Raw genomic sequence first — 24,118 nt, forward strand, 5'->3', positions numbered from 1 at the left:
CAGTCTTTTCCAATGAGTCAACTCTTCGCATGAGGTAGCCAAAGTACTGGAGTCTCAGCTTCAGCATCATTCCTTCCAAAGAAATCCCAGGGTTGATCTCCTTCAGAATGGACTGGTTGGATCTCCTTGCAGTCCAAGGGACTCTCAAGAGTATTTTCCAACACCACAGTTCAAAAGCATCAATTCTTTGGCACTCAGCTTTCTTCACAGTCCAACTCTCACATCCATACATCATCTTATAATTTGCTTATAAAAGTGAATAAGTTGCTTATAAAAAATGCAACCTAATAAGTTTCTTTGAGTTATTTAAAATACCATCCTGTCTTATAGGAGGAGGTTGAAATATATATGTGTGGATCAGAGACCCTCAATATGAGAGTTAGGAGAATATGTTGCCTCACCAGTTTAGGTACAATGCCCCTTATCAGCACAGAAGCAGTTACAGAACGAGAACAGCACCCCTTTCCCCTGGCAACATAATTCTCGTAAAAGAAAAGGGGAGAATGAGAGGATAACAGGCAGGAAGGCTAGGGGCCCCCAAACGGAGAAAACAGGCTGCAAGTGTCAGACGTTTTTTATCTTTCTCTTAAGCTGCAGGGCTTCCCTTGTAGCTCAGCTGGTAAAGAATCTGCCTGCAATGCGGGAGACCTAAGTTCGATCCCTGGGTTGGGAAGACCCCCTGAAGAAGGGAAAGGCTACCCATTCCAGTATTCTGGCCTAGAGAATTACGTGGACTATATAGTCCATGGGGTCGCATAGAGTCGGACATGACTGACTTTCACTTTATTTATATTTGTATATAGCAAGCACATATACACATACTTAGTATGCCAGAGGACAGCAATACTAAGGAAAGAGATTAACTTAATGTGGAAATTACCAGTCTAAGACACCCTGGGCAATATGAGACTTTAGTAGGGAAGCCTAGTTTTTGCATGATTTTACCTCTCGATTTTAGTTGCAAACTTAATTATACTACATATTTTATTTAATTTATGTGTGATTCTGGTTAAGTGTGTTCTTTGATTCAACAGCTATTGGTAGAGGAAAGTCAAAGTGAAAGAGCAGTTTTCCAGCCCACATAGTTTTGTGGGTAGGCTTTAAGCCAAAAATGTCCAGCTTCCCCTTGCTCATCCATTGTGCATGCAGTTAACAAAGACTGGATTTACTTCTCAAACTGGCACTCACCTGTGTACACTCACTGTGTACTGGACACCATAGAATACACAGGGCATGTTCCTGAAATGTGACCTTACTTAAAGATTTAGGGAATTTAGTCTCATTTAAAATAAACACAAGCTTCTGTATAGCACAGGGAACTCAGCTTGATGCTCTGTGATGATGTGGAGGGGTGGGATGGGGTCGGGAGGTGGGAGGAGGCTCAAGAGGGAGGGGATACACGGATACATGTAGCTGATTCGTGATGTTGTACAGAAAAAACTAGCACAACATTTAAAGCACTTATACTCCCATTTTTAAGATTTTTTAAAGATTACATATGTAAAAAAAAACACACAGATTAAAAGAAATTACAAAATCTACATTGTTAAGATAAATCACACAAAATTCTAGTGTTACAGGTTGTTTGGGGCTCCCATCCTTCACATACTGCTCTCTCCCTGCCCAGACCCCTCTTCTGTCATTAGAGTGAATCACTAGAGAAGTTTTAGAGCATCTGAAAAGATGCTGCATTAATATTAATAGGATGCGTATCTTCATTCACATTTAATAAGTTTATTTTCATGTAAATTAGAATCAAGACATTTATAAAATTGGCCTTAAACCCACAGATTGTAGAAGCTCACTTTGGAAAATCCAGATATTGTATAAAGTACTTTAAGCACAAAAGGAAGTTTGGTCAGGATACTGTATTTCAAAAAGAGGATTTGAAGCATAACTCACTTATACAGGTATGGGACATGACTCCCAAAAGGATCAGTTTGCATTCTAGTATTTAGAAGATTATGATTCTGCAGTTTCTGATTTGCTCTTCATCCCTGAAGAAGCTAGGCCTTATTGGTTTACTTCAGCTGAGGTTTGTCCAGTGTAAGGGCATCAACTCTTTACTGGGTACTTTCACCTGTGCCAGGCAGTGTGTGCAATGCATGGACTAATAGTGCCCTGTAAGAAGTGCATGGTCCCTTTTTACAAATGAGAAAACCAAGACTCAGAATATGTGGTTTGCCTGGGATCTCACATTTAGCTGTCTCCTCTAAAGCAGTGTTTTTATAGTCTTTTGCCCCGACTATAGCCAAGCAAGATGTTATGTTTTTATCTTCTTAGTCCTTTTCATCTACAGATCTGTAAAGAGTGACCTAAAGTATGTAAATTTCATTCTTCTTACCTAAAACATAGTAAAACCTCAAATGTTAAAAGCTCTCAAACTTAGGTTTCAAATAAGTTGGATTTAACTTTGGGGGGAAAAAAAGGATGAAAAATTATATATTGGGAATTCAAATGTAGTTTTGGCCCCCAAGAGAAGGTAAATATGACTATTGTGTATGACTAATGGTGATTTGACATTCCTGAATGAGAACTTTAAAGACAGGAACACTAGGAACCTGCATGGATTCACTAACAAGCCAGATTTGCTTCTTGGACGGGCTCACCAAACTATTAGATCTGAGAAATTCAAAAGACAAAGCACTGACCTTGAGCAGGGCACTTTGCAAAACCATCTCTCAATATCTTCGGACAGAGGAAGATAAATAGAATTTAGGTTCTAGAACACATTGCTGGATCAATAATTGGTTGAACAGCTGTACCCTGTAAGTGACAGATGTCTTGCTGAAGATATATTTATGATGGTGTTTGACATGGCTCAGTCCTCTACTTTGCAATAAGTTATATCAGATATTTATATGAAAGTCCCAGTTATCCAAAGTTTTCAAAGGAGGAAAAGAAAATATATAGCAAATGAACCCAAAGCTAGAATAAGAATATAAAATCAACATGCTTCAATAGGCAGAAATGTGGATGACTGTTCTTAGGTTTAAAAACTAAAATCCACAAGTACAAATTGAGAGTGATAAGATTTGAGGGTTTTATTTATTAGATTTTATTATTAGACATTATTACCTTTAGACATAAGTGTGGCTGTGTGAGCAAAAATAAATTAATAATTTCCTTCCTTTTTCCTTATCAGGAATTTTGGTTAATATTAAAGCTTCTACCAATATTTGTAGGATACTCATTTAGAGTGATACACATCACAGATAAATTATTACTATGTAAAGTTCTCTAATCAAATTATATTAGGTTTTAGGTACATATTACAAATTGGGGAATACAACTAAATGAACTCACCAGAGAGTCATATATTATGGTGGTTTTCCCTAACTCTAACCTAGTTATTGTCTAAGTAATTTTCATGATCTTCCTTTTGCAAGAAATTTTTTGGAAAACAAAGTTGTAACTTAAGCAATTACTTAGCTTTAATTTATGAGATGCTTACACCTTTTTAGAGAGAACATGTGGAAATTAAACGAAAACACATATCCTTTTTTTCCTGAAAATGTAGACTCCCACTAAAATGTAGACTCCATAATTTGAGGACCTGAGGTTTCATTGCTGTGTCCCTAGAACCTAGGACAGTGCCTGGCACATAGTAGTTGCTTAATAAATGCTTGTTAAGGGAAATAATTTCTCCGAAAATTGTGACTAAGCTCATCTGCTGGATATTGACTCCATATATTAGTTTGCTATTAGCCTTTGTGATTTCGGTGACTGATTTGATGTTAGGCAAAAGTGAACAGTTATCACGTAGGCCCAATGACCATGTAAAGAAGCTAATGAAAGCTTGGAGTTGAAGCAACATACAAGCCCCTGTGTCCCTATCCTTTTTTTTTTTTTTAATTTTTATTTTTACTTTATTTTACTTTACAATACTGTATTGGTTTTGCCATACATTGACATGAATCCACCACGGGTGTACATGCAATCTCCTTTGAAGCAAAAGACTTTTGCTTTAGTCTTCCAGGCCTCTCTTGAGTCTCAGAAGGCTGGCTCAAGAGTTAATGATTAGGAAATGTGAAAATGTAGAAGCAAAAAATAGCTATTGGGCCTGGAATGTGGTAGCTATTTAGATTATAAATCTGCCACATAGCATAATCACTGAACTCCCAGTATCGCTGAAAGATACAGATAAAGGCCTGGCACACATTCTCACATTATTTTTACAGGAACAGACCCACCCCAGATGAAAACTGCTGACTGTAAGCACATACACCCTAGTCTAGTTGAAACCAGAATATTGATGATGCTTGAAATTATACCTTGATGCCATCCAATCCTGAGAATGGTGCATGAGCTGATCATGCACCCTGCAGTCCCCTCCCTCACACTGCCTTTAAACCCCCCCTCCCCCCCAGAGGCATCGAGAGTTCAGGTCTTTTGAGCATGAGCTGCCCTTGTTCTCAGTAGCATCGTGCAGTAAACACTGTACTTCCCTTCACTGCAACCCAGTGTCAGTGGACTAGCTTTGTTGTGTGGGCAAGCAGACCCAAAGTTTGGTTGGATAACAAAGTGTATCTAACTTCTATTGTAGGTTAGCTGGGCTAAATTATCTATAATAGAATGTAATAGTCAAATATTATGCAACAGTTGTGGGCAATAATTACTAATTATATGCCAGAATTATATGACCATTAATAAAGATACCTGATGCATTATCATGTCAGGTGACAGGAGTGAGGATAACAGAGACCACGAAGCAGAGTACTCAAGTTTAAATCCTGATTCAACCACTTACTAGTTGTCTGACCTTAAAATAGTCACAGTAACCACTATAATTTTGTTTCTCCATTTGTAAAATGGACAAAAGAATAGCAGTTATTTCATACAGTCGAAGTGAGGATTAAAAGACTTAGTCATATAAAGAGACTATATGACTCTATAATGCAGGATATAGTACTTCATAAATAATAATAAAAGCAAGCTATTATTGGTGCAAGGTTCAACATATATTATTGCTCAGTGCTCAGTCACTCAGTTGTGTCTGACTCTTTGCAACTCATGGACTATATAGCCCACGAGGCTCCTCTGTCCATGGCATTTTTCATGCAAGAATACTGGAGTGGGTTGCCGTTTCCTACTCGAGGGCATCGTCCCAATCCAGGGATCAAACCCACATCTCCTGCGTCTCCTGCACCGGCAGGAGGATTCTTTACCACTGAGTCACCTGGGAAGTCCAACATATAATCCTCTACTTAGAGATGAAACTTACTCTCAAAGAAATATGACCATCCCAGACCAAAAGCAGTATTTTTGAGATCCAGCACTAGAACCCAAGCCACTCCAACTTCAGATCCTATTTAACATTCTAGTTGTGCCATTAATACCTAAAATGATGCGGGAAGAGTTATAGAATAATGTTGAACTACCAGCCAATGTATAAAGAGCCTTTATGGCCAAACATGAAAATGAATAAAATAAAAGAACACAGAACAGAATACTAGAATACCCTGAGCCTGTCACATCTGCTAAAGAGCCTCTTGTGGTGAAGGTAAAAGAGGAGAGTGAAAAAGTTGGCTTAAAGCTCAGCATTCAGAAAACTAAGATCATGACATCTGCTCCCATCACTTCATGGCAAATAGATGGGGAAACAGTGGCTGACTTTATTTCTTGGGGCTCCCAAATCACTGCAGATGGTTACTGCAGCCATGAAATTAAAAGACGCTTGCTCCTTGGAAGGAAAGTTATGACCAGCCTAGACAGCAGAGACATTACTTTGCCAACAAAAGTCTGTCTAGTTAAGGCTATGGTTTTTCCAGTGGTCATGTATGGATGTGAGAGTTGGACTATAAAGAAAGCTGAGCACCAAAGAATTGATGCTTTTGAACTGTGGTGTTGGAGAAGACTCTTGAGAGTCCCTTGGACTGCAAGGAAATCCAACCAGTCCATCCTAAAGGAGATCAGTCCTGGGTGTTCATTGAAAGGACTGATGTTGAAGCTGAAACTCCAGTACTTTGTCACCTGATGCAAAGAGCTGACCCATTGGAAAAGACCCTGATGCTGGGAAAGATTGAAGGCAGGAGGAGAAGGGGATGACAGAGGATGAGATGGTTGGATGGCATCACTAACTCAATGGGCATGGGTTTGAGTGAACTCCGGGAATTGTTGATGGACAGGGAGGCCTGGTGTGCTGCAGTCCATGGGGGTCACAAAGAGTTGGACACGACCGAGCGACTGAACTGAACCTCTACTGAATAGAGGGAGGAAATAACTTCATTTTATAAATATTTTTATAATTGGTATTTGAGTCAAAATTACCTATAATATTTACATATATTTGACAGTTAAAAGACAAAGCTTTTTCCTCTTGTGTATAAATTTCTCTGAGCAAGCATATAAGATTGAAAAAAATTTAAATGTTTCACGCACTTTTCATGGTGATATTTTTCTCAATTGTATCGTACCATTTACATATGAACATCCTTTATTCTGTTTCCCACAGAATGCTGAAGTTTCTGTTTTTGAAGTAAATATACGCTTTGTTGGTGGACTAATCTCAGCCTACTATCTGTCTGGAGCAGAGGTAAGATGGAAAGTGACTTATAAATGGGAATTATGAAGTGTCTTAAAATCATATTTTCTATATGGCTTTTGTGGTATCCATTAAATTTTCACATTTTGATTGGCCTCTAGCATATACTGAATTTCTTTTATTATGTACTAATTAAGTGACCACACTGGGAAAGTTCAGCAGAACATGCATGTCAAAAAATGTTAAACAATGCCTTTAAAAAAGCCTGGCTCCATTAGGTTACGTATCATGTGATTAAAACTACAAATTATATATGCCTGTGGACAAAGTCATCAGGTTTAGTAGAGTGGCAAGCTTGTGGACTTCTTTCTTTAAAAATTATTTTAATTTTAGTATATATCCCTGTCACTGAGTCATGTCTGACTCTTTGTGACCCCATGGACTGTAGCCTGCCAGGCTCCTCTGTCCATGGGCCTCTGTCCATGGGATCCTCCAGGCAAGAATGCTGGAGTGCATTGCCATTTCCTTCTCCAGGGGATCTTCCCAGCTTAGGGATCGAACCCCTGTCTCCTATGTTTCCTGCATTTCAGGCAGATTCTTTACCCACTGAGCCATCAGACATGTTAGTATAATGTTAGCTTAATTTAAAAAAAAATCTGAAATAAAGAAAGCTTGGCAAGTGAGATATAAAAACTAGTATTTAAGAAAATGAGTGAGATATTCTGCTTCCCAGTTAGAAGTCCTGTAGGCCAATAAGTCCTTGTAAAGTGTTTTGTAGCTCTTCCTAGGTTAAGCTTCATTAATTATCTGCTACTCAGAGCAAAGAAGAAATTTTTCATTTTTAGCTGCTTTTTATCAGTAGATTAAGAAGAGATTTTTATATCATGCTCATGAAAAGCATAGATGCTATTTCCTCAAGAGGCTTTGGGCAACTTTATGAATAACAACCTAAGTGTCCACTAAGAGTCATTAGTGGACCTCACTTTCAATGTCAACAGTGTTAGAAGCTGACATCAAGGAAAAACAGTCACATATTTCATTTGCATATCAATCAGCTTTGTGTTAGTCTCAGCAGTCTGGCTGGGGCAGGAGTGGATCTGACCTAGCATACTAGTCCATGTGGTTCTGTGCGCCTTCACACAAGCGGAAGCAGAGCAGTGAACGTTTAATGAGAAAGGCTGCGTTCCTTTGTTCTGTCTCTCAGGCACTTTCCCTAGTAATAGCAAAACAGCTTGTCATTCACTTTAGATTTCATTCTGCCATAGAGGTCTTCAAAGTATAGAGAAGGCTTCTACACTCCTCTTAACCTGTCCTCTTTGTGTTAAATCCTGTTCTTCGTTATCCCTCTTCTTCCCTTTTTCTAGTCCCCAAAAACTTCAGTTGTTCATTTTGGTTTAGGATGTTCTAAACACTAAGCAAGGGAATCCATAATTTTTAAAACTCCTACTTAAAATTAGCTACTGGTTTTTCACTGAACAAATTTCTTTTAGCATTTGTGGCTTTGCATGCCCAGTGTCTGCATATTCCCTTCCTTTTGATGTGGCATACTTGGTTTTAACTCTCGTCATCATTTCTGTGGGGGTGAGACAGTTTGGAGGAAATAGGACTACTTCATTGTATCTGGACTCAGATAGGGTAATAAAGCATGCAAAGAGAAGCAGTTATGTATTTCTTCTAAATATTTATCATGTAAATTGGGATACTTTTTCACTCATAATAGTGTCTTAAGCTTATGTGTTTGTTTCTATGTATGAGTATTCTTATTAGAGACATATATTTATTTACTGATAAAAATATAATACCCACAGATAGTTTGCCTGGATAAAATCATTTGCCTAGGACCTTGTAAGAGTATTTTAAAATTCTATGCTTAGCTAACTGTAGTAAGCAAAAGACCTTAAAGAACACTTCCATTGAAAATAATTATTCTTTTAGTATATATGCTTTGTCCTTATTCATGTGCAAAAAACATTGTGTTAATTTTATCTATATTTTCTGTATTTTAATTTTATGGTAAAAATTAACTTAGCTTAACTTCCTTTCTTATATACTTTTGTGTGTTTATATAGAATATATTTTTAATTTTAGTTCTTAAAGATACATCTTCTCACCACAGTTTTCACTGTTCCCTAAATGTTGGACAGTTGGGTTGTTTTCAGTATTCCTATAGTTTGAATAATGTAGCTATAATCAACCAGTAAATACATTTATTCTTTAAAGTGGGATTGCCAGATGAGAAACAATTAGTATTAGACTGTTTTACCATCATCTCCTGTTTTTTCCTACCAGTTACCTCATCACTGATAGTTACCTTTCGTTTGACCAATGCACTCAGGAGAATTGGCTGTCAGGAACAGGATCAAGGAAAAATTATTTACCCTAAGTCTGAGCTTGACCTATTAGTTTCCATATCAAAATGAAAAACTAGGCATTCATTTAATAAAAAGAACATCAACATGGCCACATTATGAATTAGTTGGTTTTTGATTGTTGATAAAGTTCTATGCTACACACTTTTATGTAGATCAAGGTATTACTAAGATAGTCTAGGAAAATTCATCTTCCTAAATTATCTCATAGAGGGACTGCTAAATCACCATAATTTAACATTCTCCTTTCGTCACTGAGGTTCAGGCGTATTCTGAGAACATCTTATAAATCACCTTCAGAAGTATATAGGCCTACATTGATATAAGCTCAAGATTCTTAAATTTATGCTGCAAAAACAGAAGAGAAACCACTGCTTTGGGTTACATGCCTCAGGAAAATTACAGTTAGAAACACTGAGCAATAATGGAGAATGTCAATGAATTTCTAAACCTACCAAAAGAACGATAGACACATGAAATACATTTTCAAAACTTAAAATGCCCTAGCTCAGTTAAAATATGTTGTAGCATTTTTTTTTAAACCAAGTCACAGGATTTCCAGAGTCTATATAAGGGATACAGATAACCACAAAAAGTGTAAGCCAATGGGATAAGAATAAGATGAATACCAAACACTAAATAGTATTAAACATAAAAGAGATAGCATTGCTGTATTATTACAAGTTCGAGGGAAACTAAAGTCTTTATTGAAGACAGTAAATAGCAGCCTCTAGAATAGCATTCCCCAAATTATATTCTACAGATCACCTTAGATATGGCAGGATAAATCTGTATCTGTGTACATTCTAAAAAATAGGAAAAACTACATCCTATATTTTTTCTTAGAAATTCAAAGTCACAGAAAAAGAAACTAATTTTATTTATCTTTGTGTTTCCCATACTTACTTAACCACAAACTCTTTTTTTTTTTTAATGTAACATCTGCTAACACTGAGTTACAAACATTGTTTCCCAGAACAAATTTTGGAAAATGTTGATTAAGAGTAACCAAAGCAAAAGTGACATTGAAGATCGGCAAATGCAAAACAAGGCATTTCAAGAGACAAGATACATGTAGAAAATAACATGTATGCCTATATCAAATATTATTGTTAGTTGTACCACAGAAATCGATGGTTGTGTTGAGCAGAAAGTTAATTTAATGGGATACAGTCGTGTCACAGACATGTAAAAAAAGGCTGAAGAACAAATTGAACCTAACACTCTCAAGGTGCCAGAGAGGATCTTTATAGTTGAACAATCACTCTGGGACATCCTAGAAATAATAAATCACTGATTTTTTTCTACCCTTGTCAAGACGCAAAGCCCTATCAGAAAGGTCAGTTGTCTGTTTTAGTTAATGTGGCCCCATGAGGGTCTTGGGAAATGAAAGAGAGAATATGATAGGAGTCTTCCATGCGGCTTGAATTCTGTATCCCATGAAGACCAAATAGAGATAATTTCTAAACAGGAAATTGAGGCTCTGTTGGAAGGGTATGAACAAAAAATGCTTGGGAGTTTTAAAAAAAAAAGGACATAATTTCACTATGGTGGATAAGACGATCAGAGGAAATATACAAGCTCTATGGACACTGATAATTTAATAAAATACTTAGGAAAGCTTTTCCTGATTTGAAAAACTATAAATTGAGAGAGAACATTTAGTACTGACCAGGTATTTCGTTTTCAGAGGAAACATTCAGTTAATATGGTTTAAGTGTGTGAAGTAGGAAAAAAAGTCAACTCATCAAAGCTAAAAAGATTGAATGAGCTTCCAGTGAATAAAAGAAAGAAGGGCATCTGCTCCAAGACTGGGGAAACATGTATAATGGGTTTTTACATTAGATCAATTTACTCAGATAACCTTCATTTTGAAGGCTGCAAAAGAATGTTTTCCCAAATTAAACCAAAAGAAATCCACTGCTCCAGCCATACCAGTAGGAAAGATTGCTAAAGAGCTTCCTGAAAAAGAGAAGTAGCTAATATCACTAATTTTAAAAATATCAAGGGGGTAAACCTAAAGGAAGGGGGAAGGATTGTGTAGTGGGGAGGAGGGAAATTAGATTGAGAATGTGAATATAGTGGTAGAAAAATCTATTTTTTAAAAATCTCATAATAGGATTCAGGTATTTGGGATGCTTACAGGGGCTAGACATCAATTTTGTAGAGTTTATTTAGTGATGTTCCTTACATATACTTTAGATATTAATTCACTATTGAAACTTTTATAAAGGAGTATGATAAACTGAATAAGTAATATTTTCATTTAAAAATGTTTAAGTTAGCAAAATGATACTAGATGACAGTAATTTTGCTTGAATGTGTCATTGTTTCCATGGTTAATGAGTTAAATTGTTTCACGTTGAATATTTTATTAAGATTGGAAGTTTATGTTATACTTTAAAAGGGATCTAGGAGTAGGTGGAATTGATTCTAAAATAATGTACACTTTAGTCAAACGAAAATACTGCTTTTTTTGTCCTACATTGAGTTATAGAAATCATCCCTGCTGCTTAACTCAGGTTTGCTATATGTCTCACTCTGTACAGAGCTCTATCCTGTATTTATGATTGTTTTCGAAAGCACAGAAATTTTGTTAGCTATGAGAACTTTATCTCAGTAATTCATGAAAGCAGTTCCACAGTGTGCCAATAATTTCAGCTCTAAAACTTATTCATGGCTAATATATAAATGCCCGAAGCTGGTATAGATTTGCATCTGATTGATAAAGATGATAGACCAAACAAGATGATAGGCTTGGCACCTAAAGGAGAGGGAAACTCAGAAAATTAACTTGTTTCTTTATGAAATAGGACTGCAAATTCACATCGGTTAGAAGAGACTAGAATGATACAGTAACAGCCTCAAAAATCCTAGTGGTTTAAAAGAATATGCTCTACCCACTTTCTGTCCGGTGCACGCCACATGGTCTGCCCACGACTCTGCTTCTCATCAACCTCCCTCTGGGGCCCAGACACAGATGGACCAGCTGCCATCTGAGTCATTTGCATTTGCCAAGACAGGAGTCAGGGTGTTGGAGGGTGGGGAGGTAGCAAAAGAAAACCTAGAAAACCACGCAGTGTCTTTTGATGCAGCTGTTGGAAAAACACCTGTTACTTCAGCTCTCTTCTCATTGGCCAAAGCAAGTCACTTGGTCACTGTAACTTAAAGGGTTGGGGGAGGGAATGCAGTGTTACCACCACATCAGTTCAGTTCAGTCATTCAGTCGCTCAGTTGTGTCCGACTCTGCAAACCCATGAATCACAGCACGCCAGGCCTCCCTGTCCATCACCAACTCCCAGAGTTCACCCAAACTCACGTGCATCGAGTCAGTGATGCCATCCAGCCATCTCATCCTCTGTTGTCCCCTTCTCCTCCTGCCCCCAATTCCTCCCAGCATCAGGGTCTTTTCCAATGAGTCAGCTCTTCGCATGAGGTGGCCAAAATACTGGAGTTTCAGCTTTAGCACCAGTCCTTCCAGTGAACACCCAGGACTGGTCTCCTTTAGGATGGACTAATTGGATCTCCTTGCAGTCCAGGGGACTCTCAAGAGTCTTCTCCAATAGCACAGTTCAAAAGCATCAATTCTTCAGCACTCAGCTTTCTTCACAGTCCAACTCTCACATCCATACCTGACCACTGGAAAAACCTTAGCCTTCACTAGACGGACCTTTGTTGGCAAAGTAATATCTCTGCTTTTTAATATGCTATCTATGTTGGTCATAACTTTCTTTCCAAGGAGCAAGCGTCTTTTAATTTCATGGCTGCAATCACCATCTGCAGTGATTTCGGAGCCCCAAAAAATAGTCTGACACTGTTTCCACTGTTTCCCCATCTATTTCCCATGAAGTAATGTGACCAGATGCCATGATCTTCGTTTTCTGAATGTTGAGCTTTAAGCCACCTTTTTCACTCTCCACTTTCACTGTCATCAAGAGGCTTTTTAGCTCCTCTTCACTTTCTGCCATAAGGGTGGTGTCATCTGCATACCTGAGGTTATTGATCTTTCTCCCGGAAATCTTGATTCCAGCCTGTTCTTCCTCCAGCCAAGTGTTTCTCATGATGTACTCTGCATAGAAGTTAAATAAGCAGGGTGACAATATACAGCCTTGACATACTCCTTTTCCTATTTGGAACCAGTCTGTTGTTCCATGTCCAGTTCTAACTGTTGCTTCCTGACCTGCACATAGGTTTCTCAAGAGGCAGGTCAGGTGGTCTGGTATGCCCATCTCTTTCAGAATTTTCCACAGTTTCTTGTGATCCACATATTCAAAGCCTTTGACATAGTCAAAAAAGCAGAAATAGATGTTTTTCTGGAACTCTCTTGCTTTTTCAATGACCCAGTGGATGTTGGCAATTTAATCTCTGGTTCCTCTGCCTGCCTGGGAGTAAATAGTGTTAATGACTGCCCCAATGGCCACTGACTTGGGTTAAACTGTGTAACCTTCCCAACTGCCAGGAGAAGCAGAAGATAGGAATTTGTGAGAAGGAAACCTGTTTGAAGGGTTCCCAAACTGGAATTAGCCTGCACCACAAGGAAAAGACTTCCATCCTGTGGCCCTAGGGTAATACGTAGAGATAGGGATAGGAATAGGAATCATCATGGGATAGGAATACATATCTTCACTAACTTTTCAAGTAAAAGGCTACTCTTCTAGCATATGTCTGCAAAAGTTCTGTTTCTCTAAGAAACATCTTCATTCTAGACTTCTCTAACTTTCCAAATTTCAAACAGCAAAGTTGAGAAACAGAGGTAAAGTACTTTATGGAACAGAAGCACCTGTCACCAGCCCTGAGTCATCTGGTGGGCAAGCAGATTGTTGCTCTTTGGCATCACCCTGCTGTGTTGAGCCCTCCTTGTGGACCTGGTGGTTTTCGTCCAGCCACTGTTCTCTTCCGTTAAAGTGTTTCATAAGGCCAGGTATTTCTTGTTTTATAAAACCTAATGTAAAAAATGAGGTAATATGTTTACATTTAGATTTATGTTGAAATATTTCATAATTTACAATACCTGTTAAAACCAGTGCTTCAAATCAGTTTCATTGCCTGAATTACATTGACATGGATTTCTAATACTAAATTTGTATGTGTATATAAGTGAAGTGAAGTCGCTCAGTCGTGTCTGACTCTTTGCGACCCCACGGACTGTAGCCTACAAGGCTCCTCTGTCCATGGAATTTTCCAGCCAAGAGTACTGGAGTGGGTTGCCATTTCCTTCTCCAGGGGATCTTTCCCACCCAAGGATCGAACCCAGGTCTCCCACATTGAAAGCAGATGCTTTACCACCTGAGCCACCAGGGAAACCTCAGATTATGTGTATATACGTGTGGGATTTAAACAAATGCTATATTTTTCCAGGAATATTTCCTTATATGTTTTTTCTTTGAAATTACTATGATGAAAGGTATCATGAGGTAGCTATAGCAAGGAATTTTAAATTTAATGGGACTGGTAGAAAATTCCTGAGAATTGGGATAATTTACCATCTGTTGAGTTCATGTATTGAGTGAGTCAGCATATGCTATTGAATACCTACTTTGAGGCACTGCACTTGGTGCTGCAGAAACAGTGAACAAGGGAAGTAGTCTCCGTTGACAAACATTAATCCAGATGTTACAACGGCCCTATAAAGTAAGAGTGGATATTGTTTTTATCCTCATTTTATATAGGAAGAAACAGAGCACTGAGAGTTAAGTAACTTACCCAAGGGCATACAAAATAGCAGAGCTGGCTTTCAGAGCTGGACAGTCTAGCTTCAGGATATCAAGTAGCAGCCAAACATTAGGGATCTCAAACATAGGTGCTAGAAGTAGGCTCTTGGCTTGAACTTATGAGTCACGCATGGGTGCCCAGTCATGTCTGTGCACCCTAGGACTGTATCCCTCCAGGCTCCTCTGACCATGGATGGAATTTTCCAGGCAAGAATACTGTAGTGGGTTGCCATTTCCTACTCCAGGGGATCTTCCTGACCCAGGGAACAAACCCACTTCTCCTGCAGCTCCTGCATCAGCATGTGGGTTCTTTACCACTGTGCCACCTGGGAAGCCCAGACTTATGAGTCATCAACAGCTAAATGATAATTGAATGGATAGAAGGGAATGGGGCTGCTAAGAATATATATAGATTGAAAAGAGATAGCCTAAACATGTAGGCATTAGTGAGAGAAAGGAGCTAGAAAAGGAGACTAAGAAGTTGGAAGTTGTAATCCCAGAAGTAAGAGGAAAACCGATAAAATGTGATTATCACAGAAGCAAAGGGAAAGTGATATTTAAAAAATGAGGAAATATTCAGTTGTGTCAAAGGTTGCTGCTAGGGCAGGATGTCTCAGGACTGAAAAGTATCTTTGGACATAGCTATATAGAGGTCATGGATAACTCTACTGAAAGTACTTTTGGTAGAGTAATAGCATATAATCCAGAGTGATTTTGATTGAAGAGGAGATCCTTAAGGTAGCGGAGGGGAGGATTCAGAGGACAACTTGATAGAGTGTTTGCGTCTCCGTTGCAGTATGAGAGAACAGAGGAGAAGATAGGCATACATGTGAGTGCCTCGGCAGATCTGGGGGCAAACATATGAGATATTTATTATCCAATGGTCCTTGTTAACTGTGTGAAGAAGAATTACCAGACAGGGTGTTGCTAAGGTTCACGAGGAGACAGTAGACATTTCAGATGACTTTGTGTACTTTGAGATTGTCATCCTAGAGAGGGCTGACTAGAGAAACATGGTAGCGTTTCTGGACAGCATCTTGGTGGTAGACCGTGAATTCATGGTGGCATCAGTCCTCACGAGTATGATACTTGTTTCTCCAGCAGTGCTCAGCAGTTCAGATACAAGCGTGGAGAAGGTAGCTGGTTTGTTTTTGTTGAGTTTTGCTAGATGGATGAGACAGAGACATCAAAAAAAGGCATGGACTTTATATGGTATTGTCAAAAAAAAAAAGAGTATTAAAATTATAGACCATGAAGTCCAAGAACAAGTTTGACAGTATGAAAAAAATCAGGTGATTGATAGAAAATCGACTGGTTAAATTGCCTATTTAGTTGAAGTAGGATAGCAGTAGTAGCAGTAGTTTAGCAAATAACTAGACATTCTGGAAGTTAAGGCTGTACAGTGGAATGTATAAATGAGAGATCTAAAAAATAGGGCAGTTTTGAGTGATGTCATAATCCAGGATGACATCACAAGGATGAGTGACTAAGGAGATTTTGCCAGAAACTCTGCATGGCTTCCTGTGCAATGTATTTTAATTTAAAAACATAACTGGTCTTAAAAAGAAAAAAACCTTCCAAGCATCAGTGAACTTATTTTTAAATTTCCTAAGATATAAACACTTTACATAATATTTATAAATCCATATGGACATATGTACTGAACAAAGGTCACTACTTAAACAAAAAGGAGAAGAATATTCATGCAGTATGAAATTTCAATATATGATTGTTGGGTAAACATTCATGACTGTAGAGCCTTAAGTTAGTACAGATGATTGGAGTTGGCAGTAGAAATGTAAACAAATGCATATTAACTAGTTAGATTTAATGCAACTATGTACCTGTGCAAAGCTATTTCTTTTCAGCTATAACTAGATGAAATTTTGTCTATGATAACTGTAGTAAATTTAATTGTAGTGATGTGAATTTGTTTTCAATTTCCTTTAGTCTATTCACAGTGCTATAATGGTATGGTAGAATATCATAAACTAGGTGGCTTATAAACAAGAAACATTTATTTCTTATAGTTATGGTGGCTGGGAAATCCAGGATCAAGGTGCCAGAAGATTTTGGTGTCTCCTGATGGTCAGCTTCTTGTTTCATAGATGGCCATCTTCTTTATGCATCCTCATGTGGCAGAAGGGTTGAGAGAGGTCTTTAGGGTATCTTTTATAAAGGCACTAATCTCATCCAAAACCACCTCCAAAAGCCTCCACCTGTCTCCAAATTATCATTGCATTAGGGATTAGTATTGCATGTATGAAATTTGGGAGGAGAGGAAACATTCAGTGTATAGCAAGTGCCTTCTAAAGTAAGTCGTTGAAGATTTCATTTAAAAAGCTTTCTGTGTTACCACTTTATGATGCAGATGTATAGTTTTATGTATTTCTTTAAAGTTTTTCCTTTAAAACATTTTAGAAGATAGTTCATTGACAAATTTTAGGGTTAACTATCCTAGTAACTGCAGCCGTTTCTGCTACATCATGAAGTGTTTCTCCTAGAGAGAGCTGTTTGTGTATCCCAATCCAGGGATCAAACCCACATCTCTTATGTCTCCTGCTTTGGCAGGTGGGTTCTTTACCACTAGGGCCACTTGAGAAGCCCTTCTCTGGATATACCACCATTAATTTTGCATTTGGAAGTTCATCTTATAATTTAGCTGAAAATTCTTTTCCATTGATAATAAAGAGAACCTAAGCCTTGAGGGTAATGTTTGTTTTTAACTTAATAATTGATCTTTATTTTAATTTGAGTTATCCAATTCTCCTGAAGCAGTACAAATAATGACTAATTCCAGGGTCCTGCAAAATAAGGAAATCCAAGAGATTTAATAATAGGGCAGAGAACCCAAGAATTTCCTCACAGCTCTTTGTTATAAACACTTTTGTTTTTCATTCATGCCATTAGGTAGACAGTTAGGGTTAGAACAGATAAGTAAAAGAGATTGTCACCTTTTCTTCTAAATTCTGTTTGGTTAATGCATTTATTTGTTTAATATTATTTTAACATATTTAAGTTCTTGATATAATAATAACCACAATTACTCTAATGTATAAATTGCTGCTAACTTCTGTTTCAATTCTTACAGCTCACTTGGTATTAAAATTATTAAATATTGTTTTTTTTTTAAACCACTGTGTCTCATGAACTTCCTCTGGTCAGGTAGAAAGTATACATATTATTCAATTTAGATTTAACTATTAATTCAAATAACAACCGTAGTATGTGTGTTGAGTTTCTGCTATCTAGCCTTTATAGCTATAGAATGCTATATAGTGCTATATAACTAGACTTTTCGTTACCATCTGAGCTACCAGGGAAACCCAGAATAATATTAACCTGGAGTTTAACTCTCAAAAATCAGATATAGTGAACTTTAAAGCTCTTTCATCTTGTCAGGCTTGCAGTTATTAACATGTTTAGTTGCTTATGGTTCACATCTTTATTCAGCAAATACTATGTGCCAGCTCTGATAATTTTGAGCATCTATTATGTGCCAAAGTGTGTTCTTATATCTGGAGGATTCAGTGATGCACAAATTAGATGAAGTCCCCGCTGTCGTGAAATGTGCATTCTAGTGAGATAAAATATTAAATAAGTTCACAGTATAATGTCAGATAACAGTAAGTGCTATGAAGAAAATACAATTCAGTCATGGGATAAAGAGTGACAGAGATGGATGGGACAAGAAGGACTACTTTAGCATGAAATGGATCTCAGATTAGAATGACACCATTGAAGATTGGGAGAAAATAACAATCTAAACAGAAGAACCTAAGAATTCAGAGTTTATAGTAGACTTCTCTCTTTTCTTTGGAAGAGAGAAGAGGAGGAGGACAGTGGTAGTGATGATAATGGTGGTAGTAAGACCATTATCTTCGGGTTATTGTATGCCAGATATACAGTATCAATACTGGAGAGATTTCATAAACTCCATATTGTAGCTACACTGAAGGTCTGACTGGCTGATTCCTGAGTCATATAGTAAGTGAGAAAACTGGAATTAGACCCTGCTCTGTCTGCACAATGACCCTATCCACATATTCCCAAATCCAGAGTTACCACAATCTTCCTTTCTTATTTACTTGCTTATCAGTTCAACATGTAATGAGTCAGCTGCAGGCTTCTGAAACCCATGAAATCTTCCACTTTTCTGAGCAACAAGGAATAATTGATGTATGAAAACTAAGCTATGATATGGTAACACTTAAGAGTTTATAACATTTTTATTATTCCAATCATATTTAAAAGTATGTATTCATCATATTCATGTCTTTTTCCAAAACAAACTTTTCCTTGAATTTTTCCAAATAGTTCTTTGAGTTGCAAGTGTTCTCATTTCCTTCTCTGTGGTTTTATTCTTCACTCTCTCACCCTCTTCCTCAGAATAAAATATATTTTGAGAACCATAGTAATTGAGAGCACTGAATGATGTACATATATACAATTTAGAAAAAAGAATAATTACTTTCAAGTTTTGAATCATATTTTTTGATAAAGAAATATGAAGGGAAAAGGTAGTACGTTGTCATTTCAAATGAAATTAAAATAGTTTGGCTTTATTAACACATAAATTGTGAAGGTTTACCAATACAATTGAAATGCTTTTATATAATTAGAGAATTCCAAAAAGAACTTAGAAATAGCTCATAAATCTACCATATGTTGACAACACTTTAATAAATTTCTCCTGACTGAGAATAAAAATTTGGAATACAGTTGCCTACTTGCTTTTTATATTAGACAAAGAGAAGAAGGAAAGCTCATATTTATTGTCATATATCATAAAAGTAATTGCAAAAAATGATTAAAATATCTACTTCTCACAGTCATTAAAGATGTGCAGTGAACCATTTTCTAGTAGGTTTTCCTTCCATTAAGTTAATTGTTGTCACAAGATAAGACTCAAAACCAGGGCCCATGAGTTAAACTAAGATTAGATCCAGGGACCTGACATTTCTCCAGTTTTTCCTAGGAGTTCATTCCATTATGGAATTTCAGGATGCTACTTCAAATAATGGGGTTTAGCTAGTGCTCAGATAAATGGGTAGTTGCCACACTTTCAAAGATTGCCAGCCTCCTGTCACCACTGCCTGGCATGCACTTCCCTCCAGTATTGTTTACCTGTTCACTGCATTCTCCCCACTCACATATCCAGACAGATGCAGAATGATCACTGACTTCTCCTTATACAAAGTCACAATAAAGTAGCAACACTTCCAACTTCTTTCTCCCCCTCTTTCTTCCCTATCAAATTAGCAAAGACTAAAAACATGTTAATACCCAATTTGGTGAGAATAGGATAAAAATTGGCTCAACATTGCTGAAGGAAATGTAACTAGATTTAGTTGCTCCAAAAAGCAATTAAGTACTATGCATAGAGGAAGATCCTTACTCTAAAGGTATTTATTTAGTTCCAGTTATTCAGCGTTGGGGAATCTACCAAAGGAAGTAATCCAAAATGTAATCTTATTATGCCAAAGCAGTTAATGAATGCATTTTATATAAACAGTAAAATAGGAAGAGACTCTGCAATATCCAACAGTAAAAAAATGGTGGAGCAGCTCATGGAATGCTCACATAATGTCATGTTGTGCAGCCATTAAAATTTATGCTTGTTAATTTATTTGATGACATAGATATTGATAAACAAGAGACAAATTTTAATGTGTATATGATTGTTTTTGATTCCCATCACCCATTTCTGGCAGCTACTATTCTGATCTCTATATTTGTGAACTTAGTGTTTTTGTTTGTTTCTTTGTTTTCAGCTACAAAAAGATAGAATAACTACATAGGGCATTATTCTTAAATGTAAACAATATTTGTTTATGATTGTTATGATCTTTCCCATGTCTTTTTGTGTTTCATATCAGATTTTTCAGAGTGAGCTAGTAGTAATCTTATGATCAGAAAAATATTAAAGGAAAATTGCAATAAACTTGAAAAAAATCCGTACCAAACTTTTCCCCCTAAAGTTCCTCAGGATTCAGTTGTTCTAGCCTTTTTTTAAATTTGACTATTTTTAACTTTTCTTATAAGAATCCAGCCTGTGAAGTCTTGAAAGTCACCTTTCTCCCTTTCTGACATCTGTTTCATAAAGAAAATGACTTTACTCAGTGATAATTGAATTTCCTTCTTTATGGTCAATTTATAGATTTCCATTTCAGATGGTGGATTTATTTACAGCAACATCTATTAGATGCTAGTATCATCCTCAGTTCACATGGAAATGGAGGTAACACAAAGTTTAAGTAAACAGATTGGTCATCAATCCTTAATCTTTATATTTTCAAAAGCAGTTTAAAAAGACAAAAGCTGATTATAGTAACAAGACTCTTGTTGCACATGCCTATCTAAAGTGATACAAAATAGTATGTACAGTATTTCATACTGTTAAAAAAAAATTCATTCATGGAAAATCTCTGCATTTTCCATCCTCAACCATTTAAAAGTCAAAAGAGTGGAATTACTTGTGATTATTATTATAGATTCAGTAATAAAGTTTGTGTTCATTACTAACATAGAAGGAAATCTGGAACTCCTGAGGCATTTGCCTCAGTCTGTGACTTTGTCTTTGTCTACAGGATCTAATTGAAAGAACGTATTAGGGAAGACATAGCAGAGAGCCTTTTTCCTGTTGTTACAGCAGTAAATATCCTTAAGAAACTTCAAAAACATGCATGCTTGCTTGAAGAAGAGAGTAAGAGAAAAGCTGTTCAGTAGTGAGCCAGGGAAAAAGGAAAACCTTGTCTGTGAGATAAAGAAAGTGACTATAAAAAGGGGAGCGTATAGACTACCAGACACTCGTGAGACTTCTGAAACCAAAACCTAGACTCACTTTATGATGGAAACCTAGGGTAGTTAGAAACTATTTCAAATTTGTAATATTTTCCTATGTTTTTCAAAATCTAAAGCAAATGTGACTATATGAATTGATAGAACTTGCTTATGGGTACACAGATACTGGCAGTTTCTATATTTTTAAAATACTTTAGAAAATGTTTGGAGGAGTTTATAGATGTGATGAAAAGCCAGCTGTCTTCTTTCATTCACTCTCTCCTCACCCTAAAACTCTGCCTCCCCTTCCATTTATGAGGATTAGCTGCTCCCTGTGACCCTGTAATAGGAGTAGACATCTGTGTAATGATCTGAGGCTCTCATTAGTTAAAATTGTATTTCTCAGGAAAGTTGCTACATTTGGGGCCTACAGGTAAACCATCTGTAAACAGGAGGCTACTTGAAATATTCATTGTTTGGGAGGCATCTACCAAGTGAGCTTAAGTAGCTCATATGGAGTGGAAGGAACGTTGCTCTTAGAATCTGGAATCCTGGCTTCTCAGACCCTGATTAGTGGTTGCCTCACTGGATTACCTTGAACAAGCCATTTTATCACTTTCAGATTTTTTTTTCATAAATCTGTTGTTATGGAATGGGAAATAAATGTCTTTTAAGTATCCTCTAAATGCAGTGTTCTGGAACTATGAAACATGGATTTTTCAAGTTGTAAATTGGAGGAGTGGGTGTGTGGGAGAAGTTGTAAATTGGAGGAGTGGGTGTGTGGGAGAAGTTTCCTCCTCATAACTCACAACTTCTTGTTTTTGGGTGTAAATTCAGTAACTCCTTCTGGTGAAATACAGATTTGTGCTTCTTAGGTTATCCAGATATGTAAATACCTGGGGGTGTAATAGAAATAGGAAAGTTGGGCCTCTTTATGCTCTGGAAAAAGCTTGTGTCCTACGGAAGATGCATTGGCTGGTTGATAGTGGAAGGGAGATGCTAAAAACTAGAGAAGCTCTGCAAGGAAAACAATAAACTTCTCTAGACACAGAAACAGTGAGGAATATGCACTGGCTCTTTCCTTATGAACACCCACAGTCTTAACTCCTCCCTTATGCAAAATGTGAATGCAGATTGCTTTTCAGTATAAACAGAGCTCCCTTTTTAATGACAAACTCAAAGGCAGTTCTGGCAGCTGTAGCAAGAATGAGAAACAAGGATTTATACCCAGCAAAACTGACTTTTCAGGTGTAAAGGGCACTGACAAAGTATTATCTTCACGCAGAAACTTGGGGAGTATTGTTTCAAAGAGCCCTTCCTGACGAAATATACCAAGCAACAAGCTTCACAGACAGCCGAAGAGCATGCATCATGAGTCCATTCTTATGAAATGTCAAAAGCCGGCAAATCTATAGAGACAGGAAGTAGATTAGAGGTTGCATGGGACTGAAGTGGTTGGAGGAAATGAGGAGTGACTGCTAATGAACATGGTGCTTCTTTGGGATGGGTGATAAAAAATGTTCTAAAATTTGTTGTGGGAATCAATTTAGTATGACTATACTAAAACCACTGAAATGTATACTTTAATGGGTAAATTATATGATGAAAATGTTAAAAAGAAAAACACCATAGCTCTGAAATTTAATTGAAAATATTAGTAAGAACTTAGGAGATACTATATCTTAAAATATATAAATATGTGTGTGTGTCCCCTAAAAAGGCCTGGAAACAGTGAAGTATGCCCAGACTGGGTGTTGAATTCTGATTCCTTGCTAACCAGGGCTTCTGAGAAATGGCTGAAATAAAAAACGTACAGTATCATTCTGAAACATCAAACCATGTCGAACTTTGTCCATGACAAAGACACGGACAAAGACTACGGGAGCAATGTCAAAAGGACCCAGGGGCCAACTTAAAAGAGACTCCCTCCTTCAAAAGACGGACATTTTGAGTTTCAGTATAAATAAGAAATATAACAGATTAACACCCACCAAATACATTTAAGTCTGTAAGTTCTTAATGATATTAAAAATCAAAAACAATTGGTCACCTTCAAAGAATGAAAGGAAAGCAGTTTATTACCATGAAAATTGGTAAAAAGAACCAAGCCTTTGACTTGCCTTTCCTATGTGAACTGTATCACAGGAAACCAAGTGGTAGATAAGCCAAGTGTCTTAATAAAATTATTCCTGTTAATAAATGAAAGTGACCCATTTTTACAACTCCTGATGAGTTAATGGATCCAGGCCATGATTATCAAAGCTGCTGACTTCTCAAAAGGAAAGCAAACCACATACAAACCTCCTGATAAAAGAACATATCACCTAGAACCTTGTCAAAGGAACCAAGACTCTGGATCCAGCTTGTAATTTGTCAGAAACACTGTGAGAAGAATGTATTGAACTGCACTATACATGTGCAGAATGAGGCTCCTAGATTTGCAATGACTTAAATTTGTCCAGATAAGCTAAAAGAAATGAAAGGGGAAAGGGGGCAGCTTATGGTTTAAAAGAGACCTTTAAGTAGTTTGTGTGTTTTGTTTTGTTTTGTTTTTAAGTGGGCAAGACTGACTATAGGTTCTAAGGATGTGCTGTTGGTTGATAAAGAAATGTTAAGAATAAATGCCAGGATGTGGTTACTTTTGGAGAGAGAGAGAAGGAGTGATGGTTGGGACAAGGTACACAGATAGATGGCTTTTAATGGGGCGCACAGAGCCCTGTTTCTTGACCTAGATGGTAATTACTAGGCTGTGTGTCTTTAGTTATGCATTC

General features: G+C 37.1%; 1 protein-coding gene across 1 annotated transcript in view; it reads left to right on the top strand.

The window, feature by feature from the left end:
• MAN1A1 (mannosidase alpha class 1A member 1) overlaps positions 1 to 24,118 on the top strand; it is a 171,288-nt gene that overhangs the window by 55,832 nt on the left and 91,338 nt on the right. The window contains exon 4 of the mRNA XM_068984879.1: positions 6,455 to 6,535. Coding sequence (XP_068840980.1) covers positions 6,455 to 6,535 — 81 coding nt within the window. The remainder of the gene's footprint in view (positions 1 to 6,454; positions 6,536 to 24,118) is intronic.

This window comes from Capricornis sumatraensis, chromosome 13 (genome assembly GCF_032405125.1).
Source record: "Capricornis sumatraensis isolate serow.1 chromosome 13, serow.2, whole genome shotgun sequence".
Classification (NCBI taxonomy): domain Eukaryota; kingdom Metazoa; phylum Chordata; class Mammalia; order Artiodactyla; family Bovidae; genus Capricornis; species Capricornis sumatraensis.